This window comes from Bufo bufo, chromosome 1 (genome assembly GCF_905171765.1).
Source record: "Bufo bufo chromosome 1, aBufBuf1.1, whole genome shotgun sequence".
Classification (NCBI taxonomy): domain Eukaryota; kingdom Metazoa; phylum Chordata; class Amphibia; order Anura; family Bufonidae; genus Bufo; species Bufo bufo.
This window is the reverse complement of record NC_053389.1, coordinates 553,842,452-553,869,686: the sequence shown is the minus strand read 5'-3', so window position 1 is coordinate 553,869,686 and position 27,235 is coordinate 553,842,452. Positions and strand designations below refer to the sequence as shown.

The window sequence follows — 27,235 nt, the reverse complement described above, 5'->3', positions numbered from 1 at the left end:
TTGTTGTTTTATAGCTGAAATGTAGGTTACATTCTTAGCTTTCTTTAACAGAGAGGATATCAACTTCCCTCCTTTATCACCATGGGCGTACACTTTGTGCTGAAAATTCAGCATCTGTCTTATAACCCTTTGATTGAGAAGGTCACGAAGTTGCAATCTAAGCTCTGTCAAAGCTTTTTGGTGCTCAATTTTTAGGGAAGCTTTATGCAATTTTTCTACAGTTGCTATCTTCTCTAATAGTGCATCTATTGCTTTTTGTCGTTCTTTTTTAACTCTGGAACCCAGTGAAATAAGACACCCTCTGATAAATGCCTTGTGGGCCTCCCATATAATGGGCTGTGAGCTGTGTGCAGTTGAATTAATCGCAAAGTACTCCATCAATTGGGTCCTGACCTGATCCAGATCCAGCTCCATTCTTTTTTTGGTAGAGAAGCCAGAGTGAGGGTCACCGAGCATGGTGCGTGGTCTGATACCGTGATAGTTCCGATCTCAGCTGACCTAGCGGTGGGAAGAAGAGATGCAGAGGTTAAAATGTGGTCCAACCGCTAATACGTTCCATGTGGGACAGAGTAAAAGGAGAAGTCCTTGACTGAGGGGTGAAGGCTACGCCAAACATTTAGCCTGGTGGATATAAGATTAAAAGCCTGAAACTATCCTGACTGGATGCTGCGGAGGGGCAGAAATATTGCTATGCAAAAAAATAGATGTGATATGCTCTTTGGGCCGGTGAAAAAAATGAGAAAACTCAAAACCACAGAACGGAGTGTGAGGGTACATGGAGACAGAGACCAGGACAATATTCCAATTTTATCCATAACATACAGCAAGGAATTTAACAAAATCAGCTCTGTGATAAAAGGATGTTTACCTATCTTATATGATGATGAGATTCTATATAATACCTTGAAGTCAGGTTGTAAAATCGTACCTAGAAGAGCTACCACTTTGTCCTGCTCTCTGTCTCCGTCTCTTTTCACCTCCAACAGATCAGGGGTGAATAAAAAACAAGGTTGGCTCAGTTACAAGGGGTTCACAAAGTGCAGTGGCAATCCATGCAAAACTTGCAATTATGTGACCCCCTTGCAGTTATTTGAAAATTCCGACCACTCGTGCAGTTTTCCAATTCAAAGTTACATCAATTGTAACACTGCAGGAGTAGTGTATATTATTCGTTGTACTGAATGTGATTTGATGTACATCGGGAGCACGATTCGGAAATTTAAGAATCGACTCCTAGAGCATCTGAATTATATAATTAATCCGAATGCATTGAACATTTCAAATGTTGCGAGACATTTCGTGCAGAAGCATGCTCGCAAAGTGAAAAGTTTTAATGCTTTTGCAATAGAGAGGGTGTTTGCACCCACGAGAGGGGGTGATCATCGCAAAAAAACTCCTCCTACGGGAGGCTTTCTGGATATTCAGACTGAATAGTAGAGTTCCTGCAGGTCTGAATTTGAAAAGGGAGCTAATATATATTTATCAGTAAATCCCGCCTTTAGGAAATTCAATGTATTATTATTTTCATGGCAGCCCTGTATGTAATCCCATGCAATCCCTTCAATCAGGAATGTAAAGGCAGGTTTAAGGTCATTTTAGTTTGATAATAAATGTTTTTATATGTAAGTATGATATTCACACTGTGCGGTTTCTCTTTTCACTTCCCTTAGCCAATATGACGGGACTATAGTGCCCGAGGGGTTAATCTGATCTAGAGTTCCAGCACAATGTGAAACCCATTTATCTGGTGATTACCAACCCAGAAGATGGGTGTGACACATAGTGAGACAACCAATGAAGATTTTGCCCTCCTCCCTTGAGTTTGAAGGGACTGGCACTGAATTCATTTAAATTGTAGTGTCTCACGATGTGACAGTGTTACGACTAAGGGTCCAGTACCCGAAACGCGTCAACGACTGTTCCGTGTACCTTTTGGCGATGTCTGCTGTAAATTGTATGTTCTAATAAAGAAGAAGTTTTTAAAAAGGATCTCCATTTGAATCCAAGACCTATCCTTTCCAAGTTATTTGCAGTCTGCAACGGGGACACTCCCCCAAAGGTTTGGAGTCGGGAGCATATATTGACCAGGAAGGTGAGCTGGATTAAGAGTGTTTTGCTATACGCCAAACATCTATTAGGTGCAGTTCATGTAGTTTCTTGTGAAGTCTGCTAAGGAGTTTTTGCGATATATGGGACTTAGTGGAGGATGAGTCCACTGTTGGGTCTAGTACTAGATTCAGGTCTGCGCCCAGAATTATTTGTCCTTCAGCAAAAAGCTTGAGGGTGTCCAGGGCTTGTAGGAGCCAGTGAACTGGAGACTTGTTGGGAACATAAAAGTTAGCCAACGTAAATTTGAAGTTTGCTATTAAGCCCTTAACTAACAGGAGCCTTCCTTCCGCATCTGAGTGTTGTTTCAGGAAGGTGAATGGTACTGATTGATGGATTGCAATGGCAACACCTTTAGAAGCTGACACTGGCTGAGTGCTATGAAACCAGTGTGAAAATGGACGTTTCGGTAGTCTTGGCATTTTCATCTGGCGGAGGTGTGTCTCTTGGAGGAACACAACATGTGAACCTAGCTTTTTGAGGGCAAGCATAACTTGACCTCTTTTCTGAGGTGAATTAAGACCCTTTACATTGAATGTGGAAACCACTATGTCAGTCATCTTAAGTGGGCTCCGATGCTTAGTTTCTTAGCTAAAAGTTCTCTGTGAACTCGTCTACCAAACAAGGTCAAGAGTTGGGTGAGATACAGATAGGGAAGGAAGTTCTAGGAGAGGAGGGGGGGGGGGGGGGAAGAAAAAATAAAAGATCGAGAAATATATAGAGTATAGTGTAGTTAATCAGTTACTGGATACGAAACCAGTAAATAGAAGCTGTCACATAGGGAATAATCAGTTATGTATATAGACAGCAGAGGGGGTTAAAGCAAGAAAAACTTTTGACCTGGTCACATCGTCCAGACATCTCAGCTATCAATGTTAAAACTTTTCTCTGGTGACCTGCATATACCAATTATTAACAAACCTTGAGGTGCGGATGTAAGGAGTTTTAGGAGATGGGTGAAGGTGGAAGGGGGAGGAGAGGAAGGGAAGGAAGGGGGGGGGGAGGGGGATGGGGAAGGGGAAAGAGAGGGGAAGGGTGAGCATCTTAACAGACATTGTACCCTCTTCTTAGTAAGTCTGTGTTATTGACAGTAGCATACCTTTTAACATTTTACCTTTTAACATTAATTTGCATGCGAAAAGAACATAGGATGCGTTAAACTGGAGCACATCTGTACCTGGGAGTCACAGATGTAGTCTCATGAAAAAATAAGATCTAATTAAAAAGAAAAAAGCGTCTGGATTTCCAGACCAAGCATGCTAAATGCATCAACAGAAAATGTGCTATACAGCTGGAATCGCAGATGCAGCCTTGCATGGAAGAATACCGTTAGCACAAAAAACACTCAAGCATCTCCCATACAAATCTACATGAGCTAACGCCCTGGATACACATTTACTTTAACATATTGGTGCTTAAACAGTACACATCTGGTCTCGCATGGAGGTGACGGGAACTTGTCTGTTGTTGATATCAGGAGGTGTTTTAATCTTAATTTGCAGGTAAAGAAGCAACAAGTATAGAATGTATAGCGCCGGAGCACATCCTCACCTAAGAGCCAAGTACACATTCCCAAGGAAGGACTATGTCTAACTAAAGTGCAACCAGACTTCCTGGTAATGGCCCGTTCTCTATATTAACAGAGATTTCAATATACAAGTTGCAAATGCAGACTCGCATAGAGGAGCATTGTTAATAAAAACAAGCAGTTAATGATGCTCAACTATCCTCCACGCGAATCTACATGTGCGGAGTCGCATATTACATTTAAAGGTCAACATATTGGTGCTCAATCTTTATACATTTGGTCTAACAGGGAGGTAATGGGAACCTAGTACCTCAACTTAGTGTTATCTAAGTATCACTCTATCTGGCAAATAGGCATCAGAATGCTGAGAACATGGAACAATTAATCAATGTAGTCTGAACATGAACAAGGTGCATGGAGCACTGGGGAACCGATCCATGAGTAATGGTGGTGCAAGTCACTAGGACATACGTTGTCTCGGCCACAAGCCACCGAGAGTGCGGGTAAAACATGTCTAGAGCGTCCCTGATTGTTGATTAGGATCTAGAACAAGAACTGTCCTAAAGAAGGTATCTCTAGCATGACCCACTTAAGGCCTCAATAATACTTCACCGTGTCACCGGCCGAGGTATCTTCATATCGGAGGGTCCGCAGCTCCTATCAGGTGTTTAGACGTTTTGCTGGACTTGGCCCGCTGGACTCTTCTCCAAGATTCTACTTGCGGTAAGGCCGAGGGTGCTGCCGGGCAGGTCACAGGCAGCCATGAGGGAATATCGATGGGCTGTATTCCGATGCGCTCCCACGCACCCTCCAGGTCTTCCGGTACATGGATGGTAATACGTTTCCCTTTTTTAAGAACTGACAATCCAAAGGGATACATCCAGGTATATGGGATCTTTCGTGCCCTTAAGGCGTCTAGAATTCTATGTAGGGTGGTTAGGATTTTTAGATATCGGCGCTCCCACTAACAATTTAATGAACAATATAGAATTTGGGAGAGCTTAAAATATAACTTTTACTGTTATATTATATAAAATATATAGCGCCACAAACAGATGCTTGAGATATGGCTAAAATTTAGGGAACATTCTTACCATTCAGACGCCCCCTGGTAGGGATCAGCCTAGCGTGGTGGAAATAATACCGCGTCTGGGCCGAGGGTTAGATGTAGTCGTAGGTAATTGCAAGATGTAGACTGGTGCAGGGAACCCCTGTCCCTAGTAGGCCCTGATTGGGGAAGGGGGCAATGCTAGTGTTCACCTGCCTATCTACACAGAGTTCCTACCCCGCAAGGGGCGGCCCTGTCCGGATACCTTACACTAGAATAGGGAGGTATCCCTATTTATGCCCTATAGGATGGTTCCCAACGTGTCACGTTTCAAGTGATAAATCATCAGGGGAAGAGATCCAAAATGTGCAATAAGTAATCCTGCAACGAAAAATATATTTAACATGAGGATCTAGAAAAAAGGGGGTTCACATATATTGGGAACTAAAAGAAGAATGGAACAGGGACATACCTTAGATCAGTGGATCACTAGGATTGAAGAGAAAGGGACATTGATGGTCCTAAAGGAAGGAGGACCCCACAGATTCTTTGAAGAGGGGCGCCTCTGGGGCAGCTGATCTGATGTTATCAGCTGCACACCGAATTGCCATGAGGACGCTGTATTTAAACAGCAGAGCGCGTGCCCTGTGTGTCGCGACCGCCTCTGGGAGTGGGATGATCCGATTGGAATGCTACGCCCCATCGGCAGGCGCGGCCATCCAATGGACCGCACCAAGCCGTGGAGCGCAGCGCAACGTCCGGTCACGTGGGGCGGCCAGGAGGAAGGCTGAATGCAGCGCCTGTTGGCAACTGAATGACGCCGGGAGTGCTCGGACGTCCAGGTTCAGCTGCTAGAGAGCCGGCATAATAGCTTGCGCTCCTATAAATATTAATATTGCATTTCGTGCAGGTTAACAGTTAGAGAGGCATGAATGCTCCTATGGTTGCAAGCCAAAAGGCATTAGGTTTAGAAATATGAGCATTTAGTAACATTGAGAAGGGGGAGGGAGGAAGGGGGGGGGGGGGGGGCGGCAAGGGGACGTAGGGAAAGGACTAGGCAAGTAGCTTCCATTATGTACTTGGGGTGGAATGATACCCCTTAATGTGCCCCCTATTAAATCGGGGTGCATGATGTATTCAAATACTGGGACGGCTGGGAGTATCAGTGGAGGGATGGTCCGTTACAAAAAACAACCAAAGTTTAGCTGCTCGTTAAGCCCTAAGGGGGCCACGGTCTTAAGATCATATATCCATCTAGCTTCCCTCTGTAGGATGATTCTGTCCCAGTCTCCCCCTCTTGTTGGTGGATTCACTTTATCAATGGCCATGAGAGAAAGACGGCCATGGCCGTTGTGAGAGTTGTGGACGTGTTTAGCCACTGGGGTGTCCTTGAGTTTGGCCACATCGCTAAGGTGTTCACCTACTCGCCTACGGAATTCACGGATTGTCTTGCCAATGTATTCTTTCCCACACTGGCAGACAATCCGGTAAATAACTAGCAGAGGCTTCAGTATGCGCCTCTTCGCGAGCGTTGATGGCGCAATGTCCTGATAAAGCGCAATATCTGCGCCCTCTTTAGAATCCTATCTTTAGCTCGCGCTGCTTCCATGATACGAGCTGTGTCTACAAATGACAATAGACCACAGACTACATCCCTTGGCCTCTCATTTGGCTTCGGTTGGGGTCTCAGTGCTCTGTGTATGCGCTCTATTATGATGGATTCAGCAGAGTCCGGTCCTAGTAGGTCTGCGAAGATTTATGTGGCAACTTTGCGAAGTGATTCCGCAGCCCAGGACTCAGGTAGGCCTTTTATTCGGACATTGCGCCTCCTGCTACGTACGGTTCTCTTGATCCTCCAATAGTAAGAATGCTCTGTTGAGCTCCGCAGCATGTCCATCTAAGCATTCCGCCACTCCTGAGGCGTGTGCCTGCAGCCCCTGGGCCGTCTGTTCCAGCGCTTCGACTCTGTGGCCGATTTGGGATATTTCTGTTTTAATCTCTGCCAGCTCTGTGAGTACCGGCCTCAGGGCTTTGTCTAGAGCTTGACCGAGCACTTTAGTGAGGAATGATTTGGATACAGGCGCTGGATCTCGTTCATCAGCTGCACCGCATCTCTCACTGTCTGCCTCAGAGTCATCAGTTTCCGCTTCAGCTTCGCGCGCCGCCGCCATTTTAGCATTGGCTCCCGGTGAATGCGAGCTTCTCTTTTTAAGAAATTTCTGCATGTCCTGCTGGCCTTTATGCGATCTCGGCGTGTCCGGGAGTTCAAGCCCTTTGTCTCTCCCGTATTTGACCATTATTGCACAGGTCACCGTTGTTTAAATAGCTGTAGATGCTGGGACGTGGAGGAGCAGCTCTTTCACACAGCCATCCACGCCAACGTCCAGGCTCCGCCCCCCAGAGATGTTCTTTTTAGCGAAGCATGTACCCTGCCTCTCCATTCATTCTCTATAGGACCACTGGAAATAGCTGAGCCGGTTTCTCTGCTATCTCTGGCACTCCCATAGAGTATGACTGGAGCAGCAGGGTACATGCTTGGCCTGGTGCTCCATCAGGAGTTCAGGACAAGAGAGCGGGACCCCTGATGGAACAGCCACTCCCCTAACTGATAACAACCAGTTGTACTTGTATTCATAAAGGAATAATAGAGGAACTGCACATCATAGCCTCAGAAGTGAAGATGCTCGAGAATTGTTATTACATGGGGAATGCAAGTACCGTAATTACTAAACAGGCATGTCAGGAGAGGTGACAGGTACTAATAGTAGATTATTTTTACGTCAGTCTAGTTTGATTTGAGTATAACCTTTTATGCCTGGTGAGCAGGTTTTTACCCTGAGGCGCACACAACCGTCCTACACAACAAATGCATTTTTTTTTCTGCATTTTCTTTACTTTCCATCAGCGCTGTATATCCTTTCTCCCCATCCTTTCCATTAGCGCTGTCTATTCTTTCTCCCACGCTTTCCCCTTTCCATCAGCGCTGTCTATCCTTTCTCCCCATACTTTCCATCTGCGCTGTCTATCCTTTCTTCCATCCTTTCCATCTGCGATGTCTATCCTTTCTATCAGTTCTGTCTATCCTTTTTCCCCATCCTTTCCCCTTTCCATCAGCGCTGTCTATCCTTTCACTCCATCCTTTTCATCAGCGCTGTCTATTCTTTCTCCCCATGCTTTCCCCTTTCCATCAGCGCTGTCTATCCTTTCTCCCCATCCTTTCCATTAGCGCTGTCTATTCTTTCTCCCCATGCTTTCCCCTTTCCATCAGCGCTGTCTATCCTTTCTCCCCATACTTTCCATCTGCGCTGTCTATCCTTTCTTCCATCCTTTCCATCTGCGATGTCTATCCTTTCTATCAGTTCTGTCTATCCTTTTTCCCCATCCTTTCCCCTTTCCATCAGCGCTGTCTATCCTTTCACTCCATCCTTTTCATCAGCGCTGTCTATTCTTTCTCCCCATGCTTTCCCCTTTCCATCAGCGCTGTCTATCCTTTCTCCCCATCCTTTCCATTAGCGCTGTCTATTTTTTCTCCCCATGCTTTCCCCTTTCCATCAGCGCTGTCTATCCTTTCTCCCCATACTTTCCATCTGCGCTGTCTATCCTTTCTTCCATCCTTTCCATCTGCGATGTCTATCCTTTCTATCAGTTCTGTCTATCCTTTTTCCCCATCCTTTCCCCTTTCCATCAGCACTGTCTATCCTTTCACTCCATCCTTTTCATCAGCGCTGTCTATTCTTTCTCCCCATGCTTTCCCCTTTCCATCAGCGCTGTCTATCCTTTCTCCCCATCCTTTCCATTAGCGCTGTCTATTTTTTCTCCCCATGCTTTCCCCTTTCCATCAGCGCTGTCTATCCTTTCTCCCCATACTTTCCATCTGCGCTGTCTATCCTTTCTTCCATCCTTTCCATCTGCGATGTCTATACTTTCTATCAGTTCTGTCTATCCTTTTTCCCCATCCTTTCCCCTTTCCATCAGCGCTGTCTATCCTTTCACTCCATCCTTTTCATCAGCGCTGTCTATTCTTTCTCCCCATGCTTTCCCCTTTCCATCAGCGCTGTCTATCCTTTCTCCCCATCCTTTCCATTAGCGCTGTCTATTCTTTCTCCCCATGCTTTCCCCTTTCCATCAGCGCTGTCTATCCTTTCTCCCCATGCTTTCCCCTTTCCATCAGCGCTGTCTATCCTTTCTCCCCATCCTTTCCATCAGCGCTTTCTATCCTTTCTCCCCATCCTTTCCATCAGCGCTTTCTATCCTTTCTCCCCATCCTTTCCTCTTACCGTCAGCGCTGTCTATCCTTTCCCTCATCCTTTCCATCTGCGCTCTCTATCCTTTCTCCCCATCCTTTCCCTTTTCCATCAGCGCTGTTTATCCTTTTTCCCCATTCTTTCCATCAGCGCTGTCTATCCTTTCACTCCATCCTTTTCATCAGCACGGTCTATCCTTTCTGCCCATATTTTTCATCAGCGCTGTCTATCCTTTCTCAGTAATAGTAAAGGCAGCTCTCACCTATTCCTCTACTAGACGAGCAAGGATGCAGTTGAGGCAAATAATGGAAGAAAAATCCAGCTCCACGTCATAGCAGGAAAACTTGTTGGTATTCCGGTAAGAGGGGGGACCACAGAAGAAAATTATTAAACAGAGAGGCATTTTGGATTTTTCAATTGGATTCACGACAACCAAGGGGTCTAAATAAAAGGCATGATCTTATCTTACAGTATTGAGGGGATGTTTTATGTTGTATTTATTCATTTTTTTCAGTAGGGCTATATGTGTTTTTTTTTGTTTTTTTTGTTTTTACAATTTTGTATATGCTTTTGTACCTCTTTGTATTATTCTATCACACTGAGTCAACGGCTTTTTAAGTGTTAACAGTAATTGTGCCTGGTGTGTTTTCTCTGGGCCATGTGACCTATTGATTGCATGGCCAGCTGATTAGGGAGCACATAAGGCACTTGTCATGAAGGACCAAAATTGTTACATGGTCTGAAACGCGTTGACGAAACTGTCCTGTATTTGAAGATTTTAACCGCTTGAATAACGTTTTCCTGTTATGACGTGGAGCTAGATTTTTCTTCCATTATTTGTCTATCCTTTCTCCCCATCCTTTCCATCAGCGCTTTCTATCCTTTCTCCCCATCCTTTTCATCAGCGCTGTCTATCCTTTCTCCCCATCCTTTCCATCAGCGCTGTCTATCCTTTCACCCCATCCTTTCCATCAGCACTGTCTATCCTTTCTCCCCATCCTTTCCATCAGCGCTTTCTATCCTTTCACCCAATCCTTTCCATCAGCTCTGTCTATCCTTCTCCCCATCCTTTCCATCAGCGCTGTCTATCCTTTGTCCCCATCCTTTTCATCAGCACTGTCTATCCTTTCTCCCCATCCTTTCCATCAGCGCTATCTATCCTTTCACCCCATCCTTTCCATCAGCTCTGTCTATCCTTCTCCCCATCCTTTCCATCAGCGCTATCTATCCTTTCACCCCATCCTTTCCATCAGCTCTGTCTATCCTTCTCCCCATCCTTTCCATCAGCACTGTCTATCCTTTCTCCCCATCCTTTCCATCAGCACTTTCTATCCTTTCACCCAATCCTTTCCATCAGCTCTGTCTATCCTACTCCCCATCCTTTCCATCAGCGCTGTCTATCCTTTGTCCCCATCCTTTTCATCAGCACTGTCTATCCTTTCTCCCCATCCTTTCCATCAGCGCTATCTATCCTTTCACCCCATCCTTTCCATCAGCTCTGTCTATCCTTCTCCCCATCCTTTTTATCAGCGCTGTCTATCCTTTGTCCCCATCCTTTTTATCAGCACTGTCTATCCTTTCTCCCCATCCTTTCCCCCCATCCTTTCCATCAGCGCTATCTATCCTTTCACCCCATCCTTTCCATCAGCTATGTCTATCCTTCTCCCCATCCTTTCCATCAGCGCTGTCTATCCTTTGTCCTCATCCTTTTCATCAGCACTGTCTATCCTCTCTCCCCATCCTTTCCATCAGCGCTATCTATCCTTTCACCCCATCCTTTCCATCAGCGCTGTCTATCCTTCTCCCCATCCTTTTTATCAGCGCTGTCTATCCTTTGTCCCCATCCTTTTTATCAGCACTGTCTATCCTTTCTCCCCATCCTTTCCCCCCATCCTTTCCATCAGCGCTATCTATCCTTTCACCCCATCCTTTCCATCAGCGCTGTCTATCCTTTCTCCCCATCCTTTCCATCAGCACTATCTATCCTTTCACCCCATCCTTTCCATCAGCTCTGTCTATCCTTCTCCCCATCTTTTCTTTCAGCGCTGTCTATCCTTTGTCCCCATCCTTTCCATCAGCTCTGTCTATCCTTTCTCTCAATCCTTTACAGTTTTTCTTTCTGTTTGTCATGTATTTTTCTAGATTTACAATATTATCCTTGCACCAAAGTTTTGTAACGGAAGATTTGACTTATTAGAGTCTTTTTATATATTTGCACCATAGCAGCAATCCAAATCGGAGCCATGTAAAAGTGTCACTTTATTTTCTCTCTCCTGTCCGATCTTACGTTGTGCGCAGGGAGGTGTGGGTAGATTGCAGGGTGGTACAGTTGCCAAGGCAACCATACAAGGTCCTAGGAGTCTCTCATTTACGGGGCTATTAATTAGCACAGGACCTGTACAGGAGACTCCTCAGACATAATACGGTTGCCTTGGCAACTCTACCTCCTAGTGCGCTACCTAAGGGTCTCTGCGCCAAATGGCAGAGTGATTCTTTAAGAAAAATCTGATTGTCTAGTTAATATGATGGTATTTATGTGGGATCTGACTCCTCACATTGTACTATTGACTGTGCACCAGCTCACAGGAGCCTAATGGAAAGTGGGTTATAACTGGAAACAATTGATTTTTTTTGTAATACATCATTTTTCATTCAGCAAATTTCAGTGTAGACGTGCTCCCTGGTTTATTGGCAGTGCACACTTTAGTTTTTTCTGTTTTGAAATGAACATTAAGATTTTTTATTTTTTTTGTGATTTGATGATGATGACGGGAGTAGCCGACGCACATCAGCAGGTAGTCCGAGTCCAGCACTGTGCCTATTCCTTTACATACAAGCAGAAACAGGATACCTTGTCATAATTTTGCATTCAGTCGATATTGCTCTCCTATAAATGTATTAAATCTGTTTGCATTTTCAGTCTGCCTGCGATTTGCTTCGGAGAATCATACGTATCTTATATCTCAGCAAGAGACTTCAAGGTCAGCTGCAGGGTGGTAGCAGGGAGATTACTAAAGCTGCTCAGAGTTTAAATGAGTTGGGTAAGTCCACTTTTCATTCTTTTGCCTCTGGTTTGGCTGGTATTGATGCAATTTTCTTCCTTATGGAGAAGAACAAATTGAACACCTTTTTCAATTATAAGTAAGTATCCATACCTTGGCGGATCTCTTCAATAAGAAATAGTTCCCCCTCCCTGAGCTACTTCTGTATAAAGAACATGAACAAAGATTCTTCTTAAAGGCTATGGACTCCATAAGGACAATTCTTTTATGATTGCACTTTACTTATTTAGGTTAAAAGTTATTTTTTCACTTGATCTTTATTAAAATGTTCAAAAGTTTTGGAGATTCAGGGGTTAAAAATCAGTTTGTAGTCCTGTCAGCTGACGGCTCATGTGAAACTTTATCTCTGATCTCCTATCCTCATAAACACTCATTATAGCCAAACTGATAGGAGGTTTATGAGGTGAGGTGACCAGAGATAAGGCTTCACATGAGCCATCAGCTGATGGGACTCAGAAGTGATACTCTGCAAACAGACAGATTTTTATTTTTATTATTATTATTCTTCTTCTTATTATTATTTTAACACCTGTATTGCAAAATCTGATTTTTAATAAAGACCCATTGAAAACATTATTTTTAGGTCAAAATCAGTAAATGCAATCATAAAAAAAATTGCTCCAAAGGTGTCCATAGCCTTTAGAGGCATATTCCAACAATAAAATCTTATTGAAATTATTTCTTAATGGGCCAATGGATATTTCAAAATTGTTCAGACCTTGCCTGGCAGCTACCAACATTGCTGCTGCTGTCCTAATTTTCCTCGATTGCAATGTTTATTTCAGTCTCGAAATCGGGTTCTTGCAGAAGTCGCATATTTATAGATGAGGTATTTTGTTCATGAAAGTACAGAACAAACAATGTAGCCAGACTGATTGCTGGATGTGCTTATTGTGCCCGTGCATGTAATAAACTGGTCGCTGGCCTGGTTTTATTCGCTTCCACTCAACAGTAGGGTTTGCTGGGACTATGTGGCCAGAAGTTTGTGGAAGGCCCGCTCCAATGATATTATGCTCCTGTCCACACATTTATAAAGACTTTGATTGAAGTTTTGGTGTGGAGGGAAATCTAGTGACGTTCATAGATCCCTGACCTCAACTCAGTTCAAGACCTCTGGGATGGATTGGATCGGTGGTTGTGAGATGAACTTTTTTCCCCAACTTCAGTGTCTGATTTCAGGACTGCTGTTTTGAGTGAATCCCCTCAAAACACTCCAAACTCTTGAGGAAAGCCTACCCGGAAGAGTGCAGGCTTTTAAAGAAGCACTCTAGGATTGTATTTCTTTGCCTATACAAAGCAGGATATGCCATTATTTAAGAATAAGATAGAAGCTCTTGTATAATCCGTGTGTATACCTGTTTTATTTGATGTGTTATTTGTGGGTTGTCTGTAGCTTGAGCGTCTGTCATCGCTCTCTCCCCTCTCAGCTCTTAGATACAGGAGGTAGGGAAAGCAGTGTGAAGCCACGTCTTATAAAACTACAACTGGAGAGTCGACACACACAGATAGTACAGACAGGCAGTGCAAGTCCAGAGGTTTATATAACTACACTTAATCAGTGTATACAGTCATCTACATATCTATATATCTACACCTCTGGTCCTTTACATAGGGAGGACATTATATACAGATGAGTGTATGAAGGGGCCTAAGAGCTGCCAGGAGGGATTTGATTGGTGATGTCATCCTGTAGTTCACTCGAAGTCAGCTACAGGAAGAGGCCAAGTTCCGGTTTACACATTAGAGCAAGTAGTCAAACTTGAGGTCACAGGTTCCCATAATGGAAAGGTTCAAAATGTATGGATGCAATTCAGTTGGGGTGTAACAAATTACACTGTCAGACTACTGGTGGTTAGTTAGAAATATTTATAATACAGTGATACCTCGGTTCACGAACTTAATTCGTGAACTGACTCTGGTCGCGAACCGAATTGGTTGTGAACCGAGGCACATTTTCCCATAGGGTTCAATGTAAATCCGGTTAATCCGTGCTGACCTTTTTTTGGGGGTTTTTGAAGCACAAAAATATGAAACAAATTACAATACACATTTGTACAGTATAGTATAGCTCAATGGTTATTTTCTTCACAACCTTGCTGTCACCTTTACTACTGCTCTGCACTTTCTTTTTGCCACCATGCTTGCGCTGCACATTCTTGTCACCTGCATTTCCACTTTGCACATTGTCACTTGCATTTCCACTTTGCACATTGTCACTTGCATTTCCACTTTGCACATTGTCACCTGCATTTCCACTTTGCACATTGTCACCTGCATTTCCACTTTGCACATTGTCACCTTCATTGCTGTTCTTGTCACCTTCATTGCTGCTCCGCACTTTCTTCTTTCCACTATGCTTCTTGGGAGCCATATTGGGTGTCCAGTGAACTGTACAGTACTGTATGTGCTAAAAAGCACACCAAAAATCAAAAAATCACTTAAAATGTTTGCAGAGTACTCACAGTACTTCTTTCTGTGTCTCTTCTTCTCTCCACGGTCTTCCTACAGGAAGTCACGACCATGTGACAGCCTGGAAATAGCATTAAAAAGGCTGCGGCTCCTGTTCGTGAACCGAGGCGGAGTTCGTGAACCGGAGCATATTTTTATGAACTTTTCTGTTCGTGAACCGAGTTGTTCGTGAACAGAAGCGTTCGTGAACCGAGGTATCACTGTATATGTAAATAAAAGTGCTTCTTTAAAGGGGTTGTCCGAGTTCAGATCTGAAGGGCAAGGGCTCTTTTATTTACAATATTACACTTCCTGGTAGAAGCTGCCGCCCAGCAGTGTGTTCGATGACATCACTGGCTGTGATGGGTTGGCTTTAGCGCTGCTCTAGCCGTTTGACAGGCTAGGGCAGCGCTAAAGCCCGCCACTTAGTGCCAGTGACGTCACCGGGCTCACTGCTGGGTGGAAGCCTCCTTTGTCACCGGAACTCCTAAAAATGCCTTTGCCCTGCAGGATTCAGCGCAGGGCAAAGGAGAGCATCAGAGCATTTCATGCTCTTGTCAGGGGGGCTGCTTGGGTGAAATTCTTGGTATGTCCGGGTTCGGCTCTGAAACCGGACAACCCCTTTAAATCCACAAAATGAGACAAAACGTTTTTAACGCCTGTGTTTTTGGAAGAGGCTGTCCAACAAGCTCGTGTATAGTGGTTAAAGGGGTTATTCCATGATTAATGTAAAAAATTAAATCAGATATCATACAGTACGTGATAATCTCTTTCTAACAAAGGAAAGCTAGAACCAGCCCTGAACTTCACATGGATCCAGAGATCTCCCCATTCATTGCTCTGCTAGATTTATATCAAGCTGATAGCTGAGACACGCCCACTGCAGCAAAGTGGGCGTGTCTCAGCTCTCCCTATCACAGCTCAGGAGAAAGTTGAAGGATGAAACTGAGCATGTGCGGCCTTCTCTGTGAGCAGGGCAAAGAAATAAGAAAAAAACAGACAGCAGGTGGCGCTATACAGATACATTTTATTGAATAGCTCTAGTGGCTATACAAAATGCAATAGGAAAGTATTCATATCCAGGTGCTGGTTTGAAAACTGTATAATAGGGGACAACACCTTTTAAATAAAAAATAACTGATCAATCTTATTGTAGACCATTGGTTGTGATCATTTTGTGTCTGTTTTGGCAAGACATCGGTTGTTTTTATAGGGGGGGAGGGTTCTGCATCAAAAATAACATGTCCCCATGGTATCTACTGGGCATGCCCTACTGACCTCTTTGGTGTGTAAGATTTGGATGAAGTGGCTTGGTGACATTGGAGGCAGAGAGGACAGATTTGGGAACTCAAGGAGGAGGAACAGGGACCAGGAGAAGAGGTGGTGTTGGGCTCATTTGCATAATCATCAAATTTATTTTCTGGGGATTGGAAATGGCGATAAAAATACCAAAGGTTTGGTTTAAACCCTGTTTTAGTGCTCAACAATACTTCAGCATTGGGTTTACAGTATATGATAATTATAGGCGACAGCCTCTCATTAATTGAGTTTTATGTTTTGTGTCATCAGCAGTCAATAATAATTAATCGTTCTACATTTTATGTAATTCCCGACATTGAGCTAGCCATCATGTTTCTTTTTAGAGATTTTGTCTGAATTCCTTATTTTACTATTGGTTCTTGAAATCTAAAATGAAATGCATCTGTTGTTTTGGAGCTGTTACTCAGTCTTTGCTCATTCGGTAGGTGTCAATGCTGGATTAATCTCTACCGCTGAGATTTATAGGCACACATTGCATAAATGATGGATTGCCATGGTGATAAGAGACCAAAATATGATCATGAAAGTAATGCATACTAAAATCATTTCTTCACCTCTATTGCACTGAGATATTCAAACTAGGACCATAGAAAACCTCCTTGGCGTTCCTTACAGTATATACTCTGTAACATATGTTTAGTGTTAGAAGCCCAGGGCAATAAAATCCCCCCTTATGGCAACTGTGAAGTCAGTAGCTCAAAAATGATGCGTATGTCAGTGCCTACAGGAAATGGTTACCTGCTGTTTATTAGCTGTTTGGCTTCTTTTAGTAATCTGTGAGGTAGTCTGAAACCCACCCTGTCTCACCGGTGGTTCAGGGTCTGCCTCCTGGGATTGGCTGCTGTGTATATACTAGGGCTGCAGTAATTGATTGTTTTAGTAATCGAGTATTCTACTGATTATTTTTACGATTAATCGACTATTCTAATAAGAAACAATTAATTAGTAGACCGTTTTCCTTTATAAAGACTCATCAGACCCCCTGCCATCAGTCCCCAACACCCTTCGTTCCCCCTGTGTGATCAGCCCAAGTACATCAGTTCCCCCCCAGTGCCATCGGCTCCAATATCCACCAGTGCCATCAGCTTTGTTCCTTCAGTGCCTTCAGCTCTACCCCACCCCAGTGCCTTCAGCTTCACTGCCCCAGTGCCTGCAGCTCTCCCCCACCCAGTGCCATCAGCTCCCGCTCCAATACCACCAGCTCGCCCGTGTCGTCAGTTGCTCCCACTGCCATCAGCTCCTCCCCCAATGCCACCAGCTTCCGCCACTGCCATCAGTTCTCACTCTCTCTCTCCTAGCCATCAGTGCCCAGCCGCAGCGCCAGTGAACTAAAATGTCCTGACGATGTGTGTACCTCAGGATCCATTGCAGCGCGGTGCGGGCCGGCAGGAGACCATGGAGCGTGAGTAATAGCAAGCTCTTAACTCACACTCTGTGGTCACATGGCACAAATGAATCATCGATTAGATGATTTTTTTTGTGTCGAATTAATCGATTTAATTTGAGTAATTGTTTCAGCCCTAGTATATACCTCTTCACCAGGGAGAGTATTGTGAGCCTGTAGTCATGCTTCCCTCCACCAGTGAGGTAATTGCCCTATACTGTATATGCTATGGAAAATGAGGCATAGTGAGGGGGTCACGTTAATGGCTTCCGCCAAGCTGTTTTATTAACCACGTAGGTACAGAAGTGAAGCAATTGAATTCCAAAGTCTATATGTAGATGGAATGATGGACAATAATCTAGGCTCCTGTGGTCTACATTACTTGATAGATGCACCGGACATTATTCCTACTCAGCAATTTTTATACTTCTCACTTTTAGTTATCACCTAATATTGTCCTCTGCTTTTCTATATCGTACAGTCATTACTGCTTTTTTGCATCTTAGAAAAATGTAACAAAAATACTTTAAAGCGTTCCTAAGTTTACTTCCCACTATGTTAGTTTTCCGTTCCCCGAGCTCAAAGAACAGATGAGAAGGGGAAATCACACTTTAAAGACACACATGAGGCTCCAATAATCTTCAAATGCTGTGTAGAAGCAGTTTTATCTGTCTCAGGAGCACTGCTAGCTGTGAGACGTCTTCTGTAAACTCCCATTAACAGGACCGTGGTGCCACCATGCCAATGTTGTGGGCCGCAAACCGGAGTCCGCAAAACACAGGCCCTGGCCGTGTGAACTCTGCATCGTGGTGCAGACCTATTGACTTCAAGGGGTCCGCCATTTGCAAGAGATGAAAATAAATCGCACATGTCCAATCTTTTGCAGAACAGATGCACGGACCTGGAAGCACGCAGAAACACACGGAAGCCTTTCCGTTTGCTTCTGCGTCCATGCCTCCACTCCACAAAAGTTTGTTTTTTCGCCACATCTTGCGGATCATGGACTCATTGAAGTCAATAGATCTGCACCGCGATCACACAGCCAGTGCCCGTGTTTTGCAGACCTGTAGTTTGCGGGTTGTGTTAATGGAGCCTTACTAGGAATGGATCTTGCTTGACGACTGGCAGTGGACTACAAACTAGATGGAAGTGAGACCCCTAGTGGCCACTTGTCTAAATTATATGATGAAAGATGCCAGGACACTTCTCTGGGAAGCTGGGTGTGGAAATGTGCCTGGAAATCAGTGCAAATGTGACAAAGTGTACAGAAACCCTAATAACTGATTGTAGGTGTTTAACCAGGCAGCAAACATCAATCTGGTTATTAATCCCATGAAAGGGTTTTCCGAGATATTTTTATTATCCTCAGGATAGGTCATCAATATCAGATCAGCGGGGGTCCGACACTCGGCACCCCTGCCGATCAGCTGGTTTAAGAGAAGGGCGTGCCCTGTGCTAGTGCAGCCTTCCCTTCATTGTTTACCTGCTCGCCTTAGACATCGCAGCCGTGAGCAGGTGTAATTACAAGCCGTCCCATTCACCTCAATGGCACGGCTGAGGATAGGTCATCAATAAAAATATCTCCGAAAACCCCTTTAACCCCTTCATGACACATGGCATAATAGTACTTCATAGCAGCAGGTGACTTGCCGCAATTTGACGTACTATTACGTCATGCTGATCGGGGCGGGCTCCGGAACGGTGCCCACCTGATCAGTGCGGGGGCCCGGCAGTCACTGATAGCCGGGCCCCTGCTGTATCCGCCGGCAACGCTGTAAAGGCCGATTAACCCCTTCTATGCCGCGGTCAGCGCTGACCACGGCATAGATGGTGTTTGCGGTGGGTGAGGGATCCCATCGAGTCTCCATGCTGCGGTGACGGGGACCTGATGGGTGATAGGCAGCCCGATGCCCTGCAAAGGCATCGGGACCTGCCTTCTATGGAAGCCTAGGAGATCCAGGTATACGTATATACATTTTTTTTTTTTTTTTTTTTTACAGTGTAAAGCATCAGTCTGAGGCATCCGTTCAAAGTATATGTTTTTTTTTGTTGTTGTTTTTTTTACAATGGTGAAAATGGTATACGTTTTTGTATACGTTAAAAGGATGGGAAAAATGTGATGTGAAACCGCCCTACGTATTCGGCTCATTTTCCTCACCCTCCTTTCTGCATAGACTTATATGGGCAGCTGTAATCTGATCCGTCAGTGAGCTGGCAGTCCGTCTTGGTCTCTTGAGAGAATTTTTCACAGAATACAGAGCGTATATTAGTTTAGGAAGAGGGGATTTAAAACAGCTGATATGTGAAGAAAAAAGTGTTTTCTCTGATAAGATATATTACAAATGTTCTTCCATTCATTTTTTCCTTTTTTATTTATGCAATGTTTGACAGTAAAGAAAGCATTTAGCATTGAGCATGTAAATGGCTGTGTTGCTTCTGGTAGTTCTTGTTCTTAAAATACCTGAACACTTGCTTTTATTTCCGTGTAATGAATTTTGAAAGGCCCGTGACAAGCTGTGACAAAGCGCAGTATGCAAGAAGACAGAATGGGCAGTTACTTGCCTATTAATTGCAAGTGGAATATTTAACCATTGCAATAAGAACCCTAGTATTATTGTGATAAAATCTTCAATAATTGTTATGACTGATACATTTTCCAGGGTTCTCCCTCCTCAACACTCCTTACTCACAGGGCATGTCTCCCTCATGGCATCCATCTCTATATCGTCCAATGCAATTTTTTATGTTCTTGAATAAGTGTACAAGTGTTTTTATTTTATTTTTTATTTTGCTTTTAACACTTTGCTATACAAAGTGATACTTTATTTGTTCATAAACCAGAACTCTTCCTCTACACCTATATATATATATATATATATATATATATATATATACACTATGGGATTTGACAATCTTTACGTGTGATTTTACATGCCTGCCATTAGTAGGTTGGTGGGCGGAATATGATCTGGCTCCACAGCCCCATAATTGTACTAGCTGTTCTCCATCAAGCTGTGGAGGTGGTGTAATTATAAAACAAATCATTCCCATTCTTTTCTCCATTTTAATGGCATGAAGAAAATGTTCCATGCTTGTACACATATTGCCATTCGTGTGCTGCATTATGCCTACTGTACATTATGGCTTTGTGTGTCCGTGTTTTCTATCTAAGCACAGAAGATACATTTCAGACCTTTATTGAGCTTCCTTCAGGTCAATAGCTCTTGACATTCTCCAGCAGTTTTATCCCACCGTGTCTATTTGTCAAATACCCAGGTATCCATAGACAGAAACGTGGCCTTCAAAAGGGCCTTCAAAAGAACGGTGAGACTTCATTCTAATCTTTAGATATAGCTGTGAGGTCTGTCTCCTAGAAAAGATCAAAATGCTAATGGCAATGCACATGGATTGGGGCCATTTGTTTTAAAATGTGACCACTCATAGAAATATATATAGAAGATAATGAAGCTCCTACGGAGAAAAGTAATGCATTACCCATGAGCAGTAAAGTGCACATCATACATAACAATCATGTAGCTTCAGAATAATGACTCTTTATATAATAGTAAAATGAGTGATGGGTGAGGCTCTAACATAATTATTCTAGGAGATTCACATTCACAGTATTCAGTCTGCTTGTGAGCAGGGTATTAGCCCCAAGACTATTATGTGCCCACTCTTGGTAGTATACTTCAGTGTGGGCATTGTCGGAAGGTATCATAGCACCACCTTTTTCCAATTCTTATTTATTATTATTATGCTCACTTACATAGCGCTGGCATATTCCGCAGCACTTTACAGACATTATCATCACTCTCTGTCCTCAATGGGGCTCACAATCTAAGGTCCCTATCAGTATGTCTTTGGAGTGTTGGAGGAAACTGGAGAACCTGAAGGAAACCCACATAATCATGGGGAGAACATACAAACTCCATGCAGATGTGGTTCTTGGTCAGATTCCAGCCCAGGACCCCAAGAGTTTGTACTCTCTAAGGGGGTTCTCAGGGAATATAAAAAATAACATTACTGAAAATACTTAAATATTACTTCATTCTAAATATGTTCCCAAGAACCTTTCATTAGTTATAATGGCTCATTTTGTCTAGGGAGCAATCCTCCTATGCTTGCTTGATTCATTTTTCCATCACATTATACACTGCTCATCTCCAGGGGTTACGTCCTTCTCTGCAGTGCAGTGGCCTGCCAACAGAGAGGCCACGCGTTTTCCTATAGTGTGCAAGCACGGCCACCACTTCTGAATTGCAGGGTGGTCGTAACCATGGAAACAAGCAGTGTATACTGTGATGGAAAAATTAATCCAGCCAGCAAAGGAGGCAATATGGATAATAACAATACATTTCTAAATGCCTTGTATTAACTTTTTATATACATGATAAATGTTATTTGCTGAAGTGAGACAGTCCCTTTAAGGAAGCTAATAGGATCAGACCTGTGAACACATCTTATTCAAAATACTGTACCAAGAGCTTAGAGGAATGGATATTTCAGTTCTTTCAGAAACAGCGCCTCTTCTGTCCATGGGTTGTTTCTGGTATTACAGGTCAATTCCATTAAAAGGGTTGTGCCATGTACTGCCATTTACTCTAAAATGTATTTTCTTCAATTGCTCTAGCTCCCTTTCATCCCTTCATCAGACTTACCTGATTCGCGGTTTTCTCTTATCCCCCATGCTTGAATCTTGCTTCCTGATTTGCCATGTGACTGTTGTCCCATCATGCCATAGGGCAGTGAGATGTGTCCTGACATCAGCAGGTCATGTGGCACTAACCATGCTGTTCTTTACTTTAAGGCTCCAATGCAATACATAACCTTCAGCATCTAAACATAAAAGGTGATTTGCCACAGGGTGTAATGGTAGGCTAATAACTTTAGGGTAAGGTAGTTTTGATAAATGGTGGTAATTGGGTAAAGTGATATAATAGTGATATCTGTTGGGCGCAATACATTTACTTTAAAGTCAATAGGGCTGAACTGCAATACTGCGCACAAGCTGTGGACTGGTGTGGCATTGTTTTTGGAAGAAAGCAGCCTTTTTTTTTTCTCTAAGTCATGTACAAACCCTTTAAGTTTTAACAATCTTATATATATTTAAAGGTTTTTGTGCAAAGACCTTTTTTTATTTTATTTATTTTTTATTTTTTATGAAGCCCATGTTTTTCTTAGTCTTAGGTAGTTCCCCCACAATTCGACAGCCTTTCCACATGAATCAGGTACCTTTTTGTGATGTCCACTGTGAATATATTCGCTAGACCCAAATAGACATATTTGTTGCCCCCATCGACACAGCTCTTTGGAAAAGTGTCTTTTGGGTCACCAACCTCCTGTTACATGCTCTATTAATAAATATTTTTTAATACATATATGTTTCAGCGCACAATCTATTGAAACACCTTTCTACCTTTTAAACCTCATATGTAACCCAACGCCAGCATCCCATCTATTGAAACACCTCTCAACAGTTCCGGGTGATAGAGTGCATGTTCCACTATACATACAGGTGAAACTTGAAAAATTAGAATATCGTCCATTTATTTCATTAATGCAAATTAAAAGGAATTGCATTAATGCAGCTTAAAATTGGATTTTTGTGTTAAGGTTCACTATTCTAGGCTCAAAGTGTCACACTCTAGTCAGCTAATTAAACCATATCCCCTGAGCAAAGGGTACCTCAAAATTGTGACTTTGGGGTTTCATAAGCTGTAAGCCATAATCATCCAAATTATAACACATAAAGGCTTGAAATATCTCGCTTTTCATGTAATGAGTCTATCTCATATATTAGTTTCACCTTTTAAGTTGCATTACTGAAATAAATGAACTTTGCTCGATATTCAAATTTTTCGAGTTTCACCTGTATAATCTAAAGTAACATATTAAAGTTTCAGTTATGTAATAATCTAGCAATCATTCTCATAATTAACAAACGAGCAGCCAGCAAGGTAGATCTTGTGCATTCAGTAATGAAGTATTACATTCCTTTAGAGTGTCCGTCTGCATTATGACCAAGCTGTGGCAACCACACGTGGATTGCTGGGCTTCACTTCTACTTACTGTGGTTTCAACTTGCAAGTACAGCTGGAAGATAGCAATTACCGGTAAACTATGTGCAGTTACCATGACTTGGATGCAACATGTTTGGACACACTGAATGTCATGCCTGGTACTGCTAGACTTTCGACTGACTAGAACAAGTGATGGCTAACCTCCGGGACTCCAGCTGTGGTGAAACTACGACTCCCAGCATGCTCGATTCATTTCTGTGGAGTTTTGAGAACAGCCAAGCAAGTGTGCATCGTGAGAGTTGTAGTTTTACCACAAATGGAATGCAAGAGGTTAGCCATCACGGGATTAGACTATATGATGGACTATGCTAGGGGTGCACCGAAATGAAAATTCTGGTCCGAAACCGAAACCGAAAATTCAGGATGCCCTTGACCGAAAACCGAAACCGAAACTGCCTTTTTGCCCAAATACTTTAAAATAACTTTTTTTTTAATGATTTTATTAATAATTCTTTTTCATGAATGAAATTCATCTGTGGGTGGTGCTGTTATGGAGAGGGGGATCTGTGGGTGGCGCTGTTATGGAGAGGGGGATCTGTGGGTGGCGCTGTTATGGAGAGGGGGATCTGTGGGTGGCGCTGTTATGGAGAGGGGGATCTGTGGGTGGCGCTGTTATGGAGAGGGGGATCTGTGGGTGGCGCTGTTATGGAGAGGGGGATCTGTGGGTGGCGCTGTTATGGAGAGGGGGATCTGTGGGTGGCGCTGTTATGGAGAGGGGGCTCTGTGGGTGGCGCTGTTATGGAGAGGGGGATCTGTGGGTGGCGCTGTTATGGAGAGGGGGATCTGTGGGTGGCGCTGTTATGGAGAGGGGGATCTGTGGGTGGCGCTGTTATGGAGAGGGGGATCTGTGGGTGGCGCTGTTATGGAGAGGGGGATCTGTGGGTGGCGCTGTTATGGAGAGGGGGATCTGTGGGTGGCGCTGTTATGGAGAGGGGGATCTGTGGGTGGCGCTGTTATGGAGGGGGGATCTGTGGGTGGCTCTGTTATGGAGGGGGGGATCTGTGGGTGGCGCTGTTATGGAGAGGGGGATCTGTGGGTGGCGCTGTTATGGAGAGGGGGATCTGTGGGTGGCTCTGTTATGGAGAGGGGGATCTGTGGGTGGCTCTGTTATGGAGAGGGGGATCTGTGGGTGGCGCTGTTATGGAGAGGGGGATCTGTGGGTGGCGCTGTTATGGAGAGGGGGATCTGTGGGTGGCGCTGTTATGGAGAGGGGGATCTGTGGGTGGCGCTGTTATGGAGAGGGGGATCTGTGGGTGGCGCTGTTATGGAGAGGGGGATCTGTGGGTGGCGCTGTTATGGAGAGGGGGATCTGTGGGTGGCGCTGTTATGGAGAGGGGGATCTGTGGGTGGCGCTGTTATAGAGAGGGGATATGTGCACTGTTATGGGCATAACAGTGCACAGATCCCTTTCCCCATAACAGTGCACAGATCCCTTTCCCCATAACAGTGCACAGATCCCCCCTCCCCATAGCAGTGCCATAGACCGATCCCCCTACCCATAACAGCCCCGGCCCTGCTGCTCACAGCATCACTCACTGCATTTTTACCTTACAATCGTGACGCTCCAGTAACAACTCTGCAGGCAGAGCGGAGGGCGGCGTAACGTCACTTACTCACGTGACGCACCTGCTCCGCCTCCTTCATTCATAAAGTGGGCGGAGCAGGCGCGTCACGTGAGTAAGTGACGTTACGCCGGCCTCCGCTCTGCCTGCAGAGTTGTTAGTTACTGGAGCCTCACGATTGTAAGGTAAAATAAAGATGCAGTGACAAAGTAAACCGCCCGCCCGCAGATGGTGGGTGACAAATCCCACACCCCATATTTTCGGCCGATATGTAACAATATCGGCCGAAGTGGATTAGGTGCATTTTCGGCCGATATTTTCGGTGCACCCCTAGACTATGCTGTTTCTCTATCTCTGCCTATAGAATGAAATAAGTGATTGTGTATAGCTTGTGTAAGAAGGTACAAAGAATCATCGTGCATGATGGGTATGTGTCACCGAGGTTCCTGGCCTCAGTTGAGTAAGAGCCAGTTTTCATGTGTCAGCAGCAGTTGCTGTTTGACACTTTGTTATTTAGTATGGCTGTAAATAGCTGATCCGGGACGGCTCTTACTGGGAGTAGTCAAAGTGCTGGGTGGGTGACTACTCCCCACGTTCCAGGCCGGGTTTTGTCGGGCCTATAAAAAAATCAGCCAGCAGTGTCAGGTGTGAGGATTTATCTCTCTCTGACATTGGAGCTCTGGCAATCTCTGTACTGGGATCTGAGCCTTGTGCCAGGCTCGAGGCCTGAATTCGGGAGTACTGCTCTGTTCTGAGCTATGCTGGTCGGGTGTGAATTAACACCCAGGACAAAAGGTGACTGTTTTGCTTGTTTGAGCTATCTGGGTGTGAACTAACACCAATACTGCAAATGAACTGTCATACTGTGTACTTGCAACAAGTGTGAATAAACACTGAAGTTTTTGAGTTATAAACTGGTCTTTGCCTCTATACTGCGTCTGCTTGTCCTGACTACCAGAGCGAGTCCCCACAATTGGTGGAGGATGCGGGCAAGAGCAGTGAGGCTGGCGTGAACGCCGATATTTTGGGTTTCTGCATTTTTCCAGGCACGGTTGTATTTTGTACATTAAACCAGCTGTATTACAACCAGTGACCCACGACAAAATGGAGGCTGTTGTAAAGGCCCCTAATGGAGCCTAATCTGCAGCAGAGAGAGACAAATCTGCACCAATGCGAGGCTAATAAACAGCAGCAGGAGACCAACTAGTTGCTGCTACAACATGTGATGGCTTTGCAGACAGCAGGAGCAACCCTGAGCGTCCACGATGCCCGGAAAGCAGTTTGTGCTGCGATTTCTAAGATGACCCCCGCGGACGACATCAAAACCTACCTGGCGATGTATGAGAAAGCCAGTAGACCCCAGTATTATGACTTACTCCATCTCTTGCAAAAGTGGCTACAGCCTGATCTGCTGAGTCCAACGGCTATGCTGGATAGACTATTGGCTGATATGTTCTGGAGGACTCTGCCACCTCCTCTCCAGCACTGGATCGGCCAGGTGTCTCCTGGCAATGCCCTGGAAATAGTGGACCTGGTGGAGTGCTACGATTCTACTAAGAATCTTACGGGGGGTTCTTTTGGGAGGGGGGCAGTCAAACCCCGTAAATCTCCATCCAAGACCTGGCTACTTGTACCAACCAAACCCACCCGGGATGTACCCCCTACGAACCTGGCTCCAATAGTCTGCTGGCGGTGTCAGGAAGAGCTGACTGTCAACATCAGGTGGAACCCATGGATACTATCTATGGCTACCGTCAGTTGCTATATGCCAGGATACTGTGTGCAGCAGGTACCCCAGAAACTCTAAACCACTTGTGCCGGGTGGAAGTGGGAGACACTCCAGCAGAGGCTCTGCTGGACTCAGGGAGTCTGGTGTCCCTAGTAACGGCTCCACTGGTATGGTCCACAGAGTATACTGGCCAGAAAGTCGGGGTCATGTGCATCCATGGAGACTTAAAAGACTATTCCACCGCCCTGGTGTCTCTAACTACAGGGACCAGCAAGTGGACTCACGAAGTGGCAGTTGCCACAAATTTACACTACGAACTTATAATAGGGAGAGACTTCCCGGGCTTCCCGGCACTATGGCCTGCTACAAGAGTGACTGATACCCATGATACAGGGGTAACCCCAGCAGAGGGGCCTGGCTCCAGGGGGAGGCCAGAACCCTGGGAACCCGAGGCTGAAGGGCCAGCAGTAGGGATGGCCACCACTTCGGTGGAAGAGGGGGGACAACCCCACTGAATGTAATGGTGGGAGATGTAGAGGACTTGCGGCCGGTGCCTCATATGACTGACCTTAAAGGGGTTATCCCACTTTGCGTTTTTTATACTTACCTGCTGCCACCGCGCGTTCACTTCCTGGATTCTGGCTGGGGGCGGGCTTCATCTTGATTGAAGTCTTCTCCCGGCCGGGCCGCGCACTGGACTGAATGCGCACGCCGCTGCGCA

The 27,235-nt window shown here is 44.7% G+C and overlaps 1 protein-coding gene across 4 annotated transcripts in view; it reads left to right on the top strand.

Annotated features, from left to right (window-relative positions):
• The window catches only part of COG5 (component of oligomeric golgi complex 5), a 413,671-nt gene that overhangs the window by 37,418 nt on the left and 349,018 nt on the right, over positions 1-27,235 (top strand). For all 4 annotated transcript variants that reach the window (XM_040412854.1, XM_040412847.1, XM_040412840.1 and 1 more), the window contains exon 6: positions 11,847-11,967. In XM_040412854.1, coding sequence (XP_040268788.1) covers positions 11,847-11,967 — 121 coding nt within the window. The remainder of the gene's footprint in view (positions 1-11,846; positions 11,968-27,235) is intronic.